The following is an 11,759-nucleotide window of genomic DNA, read 5'->3' as shown; positions in this document are numbered from 1 at the left end:
GGAATCCAATCCAATGCAATCCAATTCATTCCACTCCAATACAATCCACTCCAATCCATTCCAATCCAATCCACTCCTATCCAATCCACTCTTATCCAATCCAATTCAATCTAATGTAATCCAATCTAATGCAATCAAGGTGAAATGAAGGTGACCCCTGGTGCCCTCCATTTAACGATAAGCAATGTAGACAAGTCTGTTTAGCGTTCAACAGCTCAAGGTCAAATGAAGGTCAATGGTGGTCACCGCCGCGGCACGATAGTGGTCACCCCGCAAAGTGCAAGTAGTATTGCTTTCGCAATAAAAAAGATGCCCAGGCTTAGCTTGGTTAAAGTCCTTATTCGAAACTGCTGCCATCTAGTGACGGCCGCGCGCATGTCCGCCATGTTGAAGGGTACCCACGCGTCAGCAGGCACGCTAGCGCAAGTGCTCATCGCTTATTTCACGCTCTTTGCTGTCAACGATGCCTACATATTGTTGTGTGCCGTGCTGTAAACAAAGCGGAAACAGGAATGCCGAAGGAAAAAAGGTAAGCAGGAATTTATACTCCCGCAGCATTATTTTTTTATCGTTGCCTTGTGTCACTGCTATCGCTACGTTTCCGCACCGTAGGCACAAGTGCAGCCGAACGGCATATTTGTATCGCCTCGCAAAAATAGGAGGAAAGAATTGAATGCACTCGACTCTAAAGACTGGAAGTTCGTGCTCGACGCCTCGGCAAGTAAAATATACCGTCTGTTGTGTGCTACATTGGACAGGAGACAGATTTCGCAGACGGGGGTCCCCAGCCTATGTATGCAGGCATTGATTCAAGACTACTCACTACTTATTTACTGCACGAACTGTTCCTGATAGGTTACACCACGCAAGTTGCCGGATATATTTTAATAACTGACCACGAGCAGCAAGAGAAGGAACAGTTGCCGGACCTTTACAAGGCACCAGGCTGCGTGAAATCGCGATAGCGCCGACGCGTTGGATAAGTCTACGTCCCTGATCCAGTTACATGAGCGTTTTTAAGAACTCGCTGGGCGACGGAATCACGCGCGAATGAAGGCTGCTGCAGCCGTGTTTAGTGGCAAGCGCGACGTTCGGACGACTGTGGTCGCTGCGCAAATAACGATCACCGTGGAATTTTTGGATTGTTCGAGCTGCTCACTCTTTTTCGCATCGAAGCGGAGTTGTTTTCGTCCATAACTCGCGCCGTACACGAGAGCGCAGAATTAGCTGCACCATCATGTTTTTCTTTCTTTCTGCAATCGCGGTTGATGCGGTGTGCAGTTTGCCTCCGTCAAAAAATGTGCTCACGGTAGAGATTGAAACATTTCCGAGTTTTTGGAGCAATGCTTTCCAATATAGCTTAATGTGCTGCGCAGTGTACGCGAGTCAAGCTGCCGCGGTCGCGTTGTGCATAGCAGAAGAAATAAGCCCCAGTGCAAACTTGTGCCTTCAATATTTTTTTAATGCATAAGTGGCAAACTGCAGTCAATCAATGTATGACATTTTCTGTATGACGAAAGGAGCTGGGTCCACTTTATTACACCATCGAGTGGCTGTTGGCATTCTGTGTTTGAGTGCATACAATGCTTGCAAAAGTAAAAAACATGCTGTGTATGATGAACTCCACATTCATGATACCTGTGTTCTTTCAGGTGTCTTTTCACTGCATTCCTGACGACAGCAATTTCCGGAAAAGATGGTTGGCAGCAATCAAAAGGGAACCTCCATTTAATATTAGGACAGCCCGTGTGTGTTCGCTCCATTTTATGGAAGAGGATTTCTTGAAAAATGTGGCCAGTGGTCGTCGAATACTGCATGACAGTGCAGTACCATCGGTTTTCATATTTAAGAAAAAAAAGCAGCCAAGAAAGCCGCCAAAAGCTCGACCAGCCCCAGTCATCCAGAAGCGCCACACTCTCTTGCCTTTATTATCTCAAAATGAAGCACTTGAGCATGACTCTGAGCAGTTCTCAACGCAAGATGCTTCTGCTGCTATGGAATGTGGCTATAACAGTGAACAGTCCCAAGAAGCAACTGAAATTTATCAACTGCACCAAGAGCTGGCAGAAGCAAAAGAAAAGATTGCAACATTAGAGAAAAGGAATTCTGCATTGCTAAAGAGGTGTGCCGACTTGGAGTCTGCTTCAGCACAGTTTTCCATTGAAAACTTCAAGGACAATGATGAGGACTTCCAGTTTTACACTGGCCTACCGTCTTATAATGTGTTCCGACAACTATTGCGTTATTTGCGAATTGACACTGCAAAGCAAGACGATACTGCTTCCAACCCTAAAAAAGAAGTTGGTCGTCCTGCTGTTCTGAGCACCGAGAACCAGCTATTTATGGTTCTTGTGAGCCTGAGGCTGGGACTTTTCCAGAAGGACATTGGACACCGATTCAATGTTTCACAAACCACAGTGAGTCGCATTTTCAACGAATGGATCAACTTTCTCTTCATGAGATTGGGAGACCTGCCTCTATGGGCTTCAAGAGACGTCATTAATAAGTACATGCCCGAGGAATTCAAGGCAAAGTACCCCCTGACTCGGGTCATCATCGATGCCACAGAAATCAAGTGCGAGGTGCCAAGTTCATTAGTGTTGCAGTCTGAAACATACTCAAACTACAAATCGAGTAACACATTCAAGGGCTTGATTGGCGTTTCTCCTGATGGCACGCTCACATTTGTATCGCCACTTGTCACAGGCTGTGTGTCAGACAAGGAGTTAGTGAAGCGAAGTGGGTTTCTCTCCCTACCATTCGACAAAGGAGATGTCGTGATGGCCGACAAAGGCTTCACTATCAAGGACCTTTTGGAACCGATAGGCATACACTTGAACATGCCGCCATTTCTGAGAAATGGCCAGTTCTCAAGAGATCAGGTCAAAGAAACAGAGGCAATTGCAACCCTGCGCATCCACGTAGAGAGACGCATCCAGAGAATCAAGAGTTTTCATATATTTGACCGCAGAATCCCCATCATCATTGCACCACTCATCAACCAAGTGTGGACTGTGTGTGCACTTCTCACAAACTTCCAAACACCTCTCATGAAACCATCGTAAAATAATAGAAGTCCTTTATAATTAATTATTTTGCAATGGTTTTCAAGTTTCAAGTGGCAATAAATATTTAGCTCCAACCTTGTGCTTCCTAAATGGGAAGCTTGGCACAGTTTGGCTTGTGTGTACTGAAAGGGGGTTCGCGTACTAGTGACCTCAGCTATACGGTTCACCAAACAGCTGAGCGGACGGCAGCAAAATCACAGTCAGTCTACACAGCCAGAGAGCTGGAGCCGCGCGCGCCGGCACACTTCGTCGTCAACTTCTTCGTCTGCCATCGAGGCAACCTGAGGCGCATTCATAATAGTTCAGGCGCGTTAATTGTAATTCACTACAATGGCCCCGGGATGGAAGAGGAGCCATCCTGGCGACCTATGGTGCTGGCAAGAGGAGCGGGTCGTAATAAGTCTTGAGGCGACTGACATGGACAAGCTCACGGCCGCGACGACGCAAGTCCGAAGAGGGTGTAAGCGGCTCTACAATATAATTAACAGGGGATGTTGATTCGACGACGCGGTAAGGGCCATGATGTTATCTGCGAAATTTCGAAGACTGTCCTGGTGTAGTGGAGGGGACCCAAAGCCAAACTAATGAACCTGGAGAGAAAGCGTGCGCGGTTTGATGGGCATCGTGTTCATGCTTTCGGCGACCTTGGGAGTCCGAGGTGAAAGAACGGGCCAGTTGGCGACATTCCTCGGCGTGCTTGGCGAGTTCGGAAAGGGGCGTGCATTCGGAGGCGTCCGGAGTGTACGGCAAAACCGTGTCCATTGTGGAGGACGGCTCACGGCCATACAACAGGTAGAAAGGGGAAAATCCGGTGGTTGACTGGGTGGCGGTATTGTATGCGTACGTCACAAAAGGCAGCACAGAGTCCCAGTTAGACTGATCTGACGAGACGTGCATGGTGAGCATATCGCCGAGAGTGCGATTAAAGCGCTCAGTCAGCCCGTTAGTTTGAGGGTGGTAGGCAGTGGTGGTCCGATGAATGATGCGACACTCTCTGAGGAGGGCTTCCACCACGTCCGAAAGAAAGACACGGCCTCGATCACTGAGCAACTCGCGCGGCGCACCATGGCGGAGAACAAAATTGTGCAGCAGGAAGTGGGCAACGTCACGAGCAGTGGCAGCGGGTAGTGCGGCGGTCTCTGCATATCGGGTTAGGTGGTCGACGGCAACAATTATCCAGCGGTTCCCAGATAGCGTGTAGGGCAGCGGGCCGTAGAGGTCGACGCCAACACGATCGAATGGGCGAGCCGGGCACGGCAATGGCTGCAAGGGGCCGCTCGTACGTGGCGCGGGAGACTTGCGTCGCTGACAGGCGATGCAGGAGCGGACGTATTGGCGAATGTACCCGTACATGCCCCGCCAATAATAACGCTGAGATATTCTTTGAAACGTCTTCAACACACCGGCGTGGGCACATTGTGGGTCAGCGTGAAACGAGGCACAGATCTCAGAACGTAAATGGCGAGGTATCGCGAGGAGCCACCGTCGACCATCTTGCGTGTAGTTACGGCGGTAGAGCAGGCCATCACGGAACGCAAAATGTGGTGCCTGGCGGCGTAGAGTGCGCGAAGGCACAGCAGTGTGAGCGTTGGTCACGACGTCGATGATCGACGCAAGCCACGGGTCTTTGCGCTGTTCCGCAAGCATATCAGAGGCGGTAAGAGGCGAGAGGACGGGTTCAGGCACGGATGAGCATGCAGCGGCGGTGGGCAGAGGAGATCGAGATAGAGCGTCGGCGTCCATGTGCCTGCGGCCAGAGCGATATACAACGCGGATGTCGAACTCCTGAAGGCGGAGAGCCCACCTGGCGAGGCGGCCGGCCGGGTCTTTAAGAGACGACAACCAGCAAAGCGCGTGATGGTCCGTGACGACATCAAACTGGCGGCCGTACAGATAGGGTCGAAATTTCATGAGTGCCCAGACGATCGCTAAACATTCCTTCTCCGTAATGGAATAGTTGCATTCAGCCTTGCTGAGCACCCGACTCGCATACGCCACGACGTATTCCTCATAACCATCTTTCCGCTGAGTCAGGACAGCTCCGAGGCCGACGCCACTTGCATCAGTATGCACCTCGGTAGGGGCTCTCGGATCGTAGTGGCGAAGTATGGGCGGCGAGGTAAGAAGACGGCGCAGTGTGGTGAACGCGTCTTCGCATTCGGGGGACCAAGCGGACAGGTGGTTGTCTGTTCCAAGCAGTTTCGTGAGTGGCGCAATGATCGACGCAAAATTGCGGACGAAGCGCCGAAAATAGGAGCACAGACCGATAAAGCTCCGAAGCTGCTTCATTGTTGTCGGCTTGGGAAACTCCGCAACAGCGCGAAGTTTGGCCGGGTCGGGGAGAACGCCTTCCTTAGATACAATGTGACCCAAGATGGTTAGCTGCCGGGCGCCGAAGTGGCACTTCTTCAGATTAAGCTGTAGGCCGGCGTCGGTGAGGCAAGTCAGAACCTGCTGCAGGCGCGTGAGGTGAGTGGAAAAATCTACCGAAAAGACAACGATATCGTCCAAGTAACAGAGGCACGTATGCCACTTCAGCTTCCGTAAGACGTTATCCATCATTCTTTCGAATGTAGCTGGCGCGTTGCACAGGCCGAATGGCATAACGGTGAACTCGTAAAGGCCGTCGGGGGTAACGAATGCGGTCTTCTCACGGTCAGCGGCAGCCATCGGGACCTGCCAGTAGCCCGAACGCAAGTCAAGAGAGGAGAAGTATTCGGCGCCTTGGAGACAGTCAAGAGCGTCATCGATGCGGGGAAGCGGATAATTGTCTTTGTGGGTAATTTTGTTCAGTCGCCGGTAATCGACACAAAATCTGGTAGAACCGTCTTTCTTCTTGACCAGCACCACCGGAGAAGACCAAGGGCTGTGAGAGGGACTGATGACGCCACGGTGCAGCATGTCTTCAACGTGCTCACTTATCACTTGACGCTCAGCCGCAGACACGCGATAGGGGCGCTGCCGAAAAGGCGGGTGGGAGCCGGTCTCAATGCGATGAGCCACGGTTGATGTACGGCCTAAAGGCTGATGGGCTGCATCGAAAGCGAAGCGGAAAGTGTGGAGAAGGGCTGAAAGCTGCTGACGGTAGGTGGACGGAAGAGTATCGTCGATGGCGGCGCGGAAAAGTTCGTCAGGCTCAGGTTCAGTAGCGAGCTCGGAATGCATGGCGTTTAGAGAGGGACCGCTGGCTGCCTCGTGGACATTAAGGGCAGAGAGAAGGCAGACAGGTTGAATGCAGCCAGGGGACTCACCAGGTAGCAGGGTAAGGGCACACGAGGATGGATTGTAGAGCAGCATCTTCGTGACACCCCGCCGAACATCGAGGACAGCAGAAGGTAGCGGCAGGTTCTTCCAGCGTACAAAGGAAGCAGACGGCGTAAATAAAACGGTGTCATACGACGCGGCACGGCACGACAGGGAAACAAGGGCAGATGCTCCCGGCGCTACTTCAACATCTTCAGCGATAGTGACCTTGAGTGGCAAGGGGGCAGAGGTTTCAGTAGTAAGCTCGTCAAACAAAGGGGAAAATTCAACTTCAGCGCGGGCGCATTCGATGACGGCGTTGTTGTGCGACAGAAAGTCCCGCCCGAGAATTATGTCATGTGAGCATGAGGACAGCACCAACAATTCGACTGAATACAATATATCGTCAATGATGACTCGCGCTGTGCACGAGGCGAGAGGGGCAATGCACTGTTCACTAGCGGTGCGGAGCGAGAGACCCGTAAATGGCGTCGTGACTTTGCGCAAGCGGCGGCAGAGTTTTTCGTGAATCACTGATACTGAGGCACCCGTGTCGATAAGCGCATGTACCGGCAGTCCGTCGACGATGACCTGAAGAACGTTGCGTGGGGAAAACGGAGGCCTTGAGCTTTTCGAACAGCGCGCAGTTCTTGCCTCCGGAACTGCGGATCTTAGTTTCCCTCTTCAGCGGAGGGAGGGCGACGGCGCATTGGTGACAGTGAGCGACGGCGCGGTGATGGAGAACGTCGGGTCTCGTAAGCACGACGGTCGGGGGCGTACGCGTCTAGCGGCGAGGATGGAGAAGCCGAATAAAACATCTGGGATGGATGCACAGGGGTTGAGATGGTTGGCGATGCGACCATGCGACGGCGACAGTGGCGGGCGACATGTCCCGCGTACCCACAGGAGTAACAGATGGGTCGGTTATCCGATGTGCGCCAAGGGTTGTAAAGCCGCTGCGGAGACGGCGAAGAAACCGGGGCTGGTCGTAGAGACGGGGCGGGGCGCAGGACGGGCTGACGAGGTGGAACAGTCAGGGGCACGGAGCGCGCCGCTGCTTCTGCGTAGGTCATCCGGGCGGGTATAGGAGATGGTTGGGGATACTGAGCCTCGGCGTAGGTTAAGGGAGGAACCGAAGGGACTGGATGTGCAGTAGGAATAGCCTCGGCAACTTCATGGCGAATGACCTCCTGCAATGGCGCCACCAGAGGAGTCGCAGCGTCGTGACAGGAGGGCATCAACGAGAGCTGACGCGCGACTTCCTCCCGAACAAACTGCTTTATCTGCGGTGACAGTTGCGCCGGGTCGGTGTCAGATGTGAGGGAAGCAAGCGATTCCTGCTGCGAGAGCGGAGAACGGGTGAGGATGCGTCGCTTCCGAAGTTCGTCAAAGTTCTGGCAATGAGTAATGACTTCGGCGACTGTGGTGGGATTGCGTGCCAGAAGCATCTGGAACGCATCGTCGTCGATTCCTTTCAAAATGTTCTCAATCTTGGCGCGCTCAGACATAGAGGCATCAACTCGTGTGCACAGGTTCACAACGTCCTCTATGTAGCTGGTGAAAATTTCACCAGGCATCTGCGCCCGACTCCGCAGGCGTTGTTCCGCGCGCAGCTTGCGCACCGCAGGCCTGCCAAATACATCACAAAAATTGGACTTGAAAGCTGACCACGTCGGGATGTCGGATTCGTGGTTTCTGAACCATAGGTTCGCAACGTCCGAAAGGTAGAAGATGACGTTGTTAAGTTTGAGTGCATCGTCCCACTTGTTATGGGTGCTCACCCGTTCGTACGATGCCAGCCAATCCTCGACGTCATCGTCGCCGGTGCCACTGAAGAAAGCGGGATCACGCTGCCGCAGCGCTCCAGCGCACAGAACGGTCGGGGTGGGTGGTGCAGGACTGGGCACGGAGTCCTTAGGCATTGTGAGCGGCGGGAGAAGACGGCTGCGAAGGTCCAGGGCGTCAGACGACCGCAACCTCCACCAAATGAAAGGGGGTTCGCGTACTAGTGACCTCAGCTGCTATACGGTTCACCAAACAGCTGAGCGGACGGCAGCAAAATCACAGTCAGTCTACACAGCCAGAGAGCTGGAGCCGCGCGCGCCGGCACACTTCGTCGTCAACTTCTTCGTCTGCCATCGAGGCAACCTGAGGCGCATTCATAATAGTTCAGGCGCGTTAATTGTAATTCACTACAGTACATTTTTTAGGTTATCGAAGAAGCCAACAGCCACAGAAACCAAGGAGCACAGAGGATTTTTTTTTAATTAATTTATTTTTTGTGGTGTTGATCAAGTAAGAATATTATTGAATATGTTGTCGCTTAAAGCGAATTGATTAGAAAAACAGAAGAAAAAACAACCACATGCCGCCGGTGGGATCCGAACCCACCGGCGGCATGTGGTTGTTTTTTCTTCTGTTTTTCTAATCAATTCGCTTTAAGCGACAACATATTCAATAATATTCTTACTTGATCAACACCACAAAAAATAAATTAATTAAAAAAAATCCCCTGTGCTCCTTGGTTTCTGTGGCTGTTGGCTTCTTCGATATTTATAACGAGCCCCTCATTACCCTTCCCTTGTTTGCTTAATTTTTTAGGTTAGTTTATTATGCAACAGAACTGCAAGATTATGAAAGCTAGTTTTGCTCGGCTGTTTGTAATGCATTTAGGTATGGCAAAGCCTGCTGAAAATAGAAGCTGTTGAGCTTAGATCTCATCACCGTCCAAACAGCCTCGGAATATATAACTTTGCAGATTACTATCCAAGACTCCGCAAAGACCACAAAGTGTGTCCACTGCAGTCCTGAGCAGTACATCTGCCCCATCACTTGTGCATAATAGTCACTAGATGGCTTTAACTGTGGAACATTATCCAAAAGCTCAATACAAAAGTCATTCGATGCCAGTGCTTCCTGAAGTGAGGAGGTCCGCTTGGTCCATGGGCACTTGACCTCAATCAGCCCAAAAGCAGGGTTCTCCTGGGCATCATAGACCACGCGGTCAGGTGTCGCACCCAGCCATGGAGATGCAGGAGGCACCATGAAACCACACGGATTGATTAGAACATTCCGGCCCATATGTTCCATGCACTGAATGTACCGCTGGACAGCTCGTGGCTCGTTCACAGTTCCATGCCTGCAAATAATGAATGGAAAATCGCAAGGCTTGAATTAAGCGGCAGACTTTCAATTCAGTTAGGTGCACTCACGATTTACTGCCAAATATTGCACAAGCTAATTAAAATCAGATTTACTAATCCAGCAGCAATTCAGTTTATAATGCATGTTTCATTATAACGCGTTTCATTTGCATGATATCACTACAGATGTATAAGTTCCCTGATTTCATGACTGAATGCTTTTAAACTGTGACTAGGTCGAAAAGAAATATAAGATTTTAAACCTCTATATTTTTAAATACACTTGTGACTGCGTTTTGATGAAGGTGAAACGCAAAAGGAGGCCTTGTGCTGTGCAACGGTAGTGCACATCAAAATATGCCTGAGTTGTCTAAAATAATCTGAAGACCTGCTACTGTGTCCCTCATAGCACGAGTTGCTTCAGGACATTGGACACTGCATATCATATCGTGACATATTTGTGATGAGAGCAAAAGGTTAGGAACTCTGCATTAATTTTGTGCCAGGGCAGGAGAAGCCAGGAGACAGGCAGTTGTTCACACAAGCAAGCGCGCAATTGTATGATGCTGAAAGAGCATGAAGTACATTCTGCTGTATTAAAAGCTTGTTTCAGTCTAACCACTCACTGCTTCCTCGTTGCACCCGTTAGAACATCACAAGAGCTGCAATCGCATTTTCTATTGTCTGAATGACAATGTGACGGGCAGGGAAAGCATGATTTCTGCCCAAGACAAAAAATGTTGGCATCGATATGGTAACAGCTTAGGAATGGCAAGCACTGAGTCTTTCATTACAATAGAAGTAACTTTGAATGGTAAACACATGAGTAATAATCATAACACTGACTGACCTGACTATTGCATTTGAAAATTTTCTCGGCCTCATGATGTTTGTAATGCCACGCTCTGTCCAGGCCGCCTTCCTATATAAAACAGCACCGAACTTGGACGCTGTTAATCGGTTCATTCTTTCTTTCTTCCAAGTAGGACTGCACACCTGCTGCCGAGTGTTCAGCTCTAGTGCTGAAGCATCAGCACTAGAAAGCATCAAACCCTGAAGAAAAAAAGAATACAAAAATAATGCACACAGCTGAACTGCTCATCTATAACATTCACCAATGAACATTTTCAATAATAGCAAGTCTCGACAAGCACCAAATCCACCACAATAACCATAGAGATACTCAAAATCAGGAACGCTTCTAACCTGGAGGATTTCATCATCTTCCAGTTCTGCAGGTGGACTCCACCTGTCATCCACTGGGAGGAACCTGTACGGCTCCACACATTCATTCAAATGGGTGGCTTGGGGGGTAATTTCGTTCCATGGTACAAGGCAGTCAAAAGCAGTAGGCAGCAATGGCATGTGAAGTGACTTTGCTGAGCCAATGAAAGATGGTCCGGCTTGAGTCTCTACATGCTCACATGAAGCTGCTTCCGCAAGAATAGCTGCAAAACAACAGTGTGTGTCCTTTAAGCCCGCTGCAAGCTCCAGTGTCGCATCTACCTGTTCCTCCATGGTAGGCATTGCATGTGCAAAGCTGAGCTTGCATCTCTTTGGGTCAGCTGGTCGCCCTTCGCCAACTTGGCGCCAATTCACCCTCATCACATCTTCAGGTGCCATTGCCTTCCTTGGTCGTCTCCACTGTTGTGGTAGCTCAGTTGGTGCCATCTCCTCAGGGGCTTCCTTGTAGCCGAGTAACTGGAGCTGCACAAGCTGCCTTAGTACAGCTACTACATGGCTGCAGTAACCCGAAGCTCCAGCCGGGCAGCTACAGCGTGCTTCTTGTACTACAGAATCCATCAGAAATGTCACCTCTACAGTATAAGGATCTGCTGTCTTTTTCCTGCTTCTGTAGCAAAGGCATTGCACACTGACAGCAGGCCCACACACACTGAAAAAAAGGAAGAACAAAGGTTCACATTAAAATTAAGAATCAGTCTGTTACCTCATAAACGGCGGTTTTCGACATGACGCAAATTAATTAGCATGCACAAAGTTCATTGCAAATTACAAGCCTCACTGGAATGTGCTAGCTTGTCAATGAGCGCAATGCTCGTACGTGTTTACAGGAAAAAACTGAATCAAAACATCATGCGTGTCAGCTATCATTCCAATTTTGCGGAAAACAAAACAACGACAAATGACCGACGCCTAACTATGCAATTATATCCTTGACACCACAATGTCATAAGGTAACGAAGAGCTAGCATAAAGCGTGAGCCGTATCCAAAAACACATTAACAAACAACATATGCTGTGCACATGCTACACCGCAGCATACGCATCACGATTCCACAGCTTC

The 11,759-nt window shown here is 50.1% G+C and overlaps 1 protein-coding gene across 1 annotated transcript; it reads left to right on the top strand.

The window, feature by feature from the left end:
• The first annotated feature begins 399 nt into the window (after window positions 1-399).
• LOC149332577 (uncharacterized) lies at window positions 400-3,174 on the top strand. Its single transcript, XM_089558215.1, has one exon. It carries the CDS (start codon window positions 1,584-1,586, stop codon window positions 3,063-3,065), a length of 1,482 nt encoding a protein of 493 aa, XP_089414341.1. The 5' UTR covers window positions 400-1,583; the 3' UTR covers window positions 3,066-3,174.
• The last annotated feature ends 8,585 nt before the right edge of the window (window positions 3,175-11,759 follow it).

This window comes from Amblyomma mixtum, chromosome 8, assembly GCF_055824585.1.
Source record: "Amblyomma mixtum isolate Tamu chromosome 8, ASM5582458v1, whole genome shotgun sequence".
In the NCBI taxonomy this organism is placed as follows: domain Eukaryota; kingdom Metazoa; phylum Arthropoda; class Arachnida; order Ixodida; family Ixodidae; genus Amblyomma; species Amblyomma mixtum.
The sequence above is the reverse complement of the archived record's forward strand: the minus strand, read 5'-3'. Positions and strand labels throughout refer to the sequence as shown.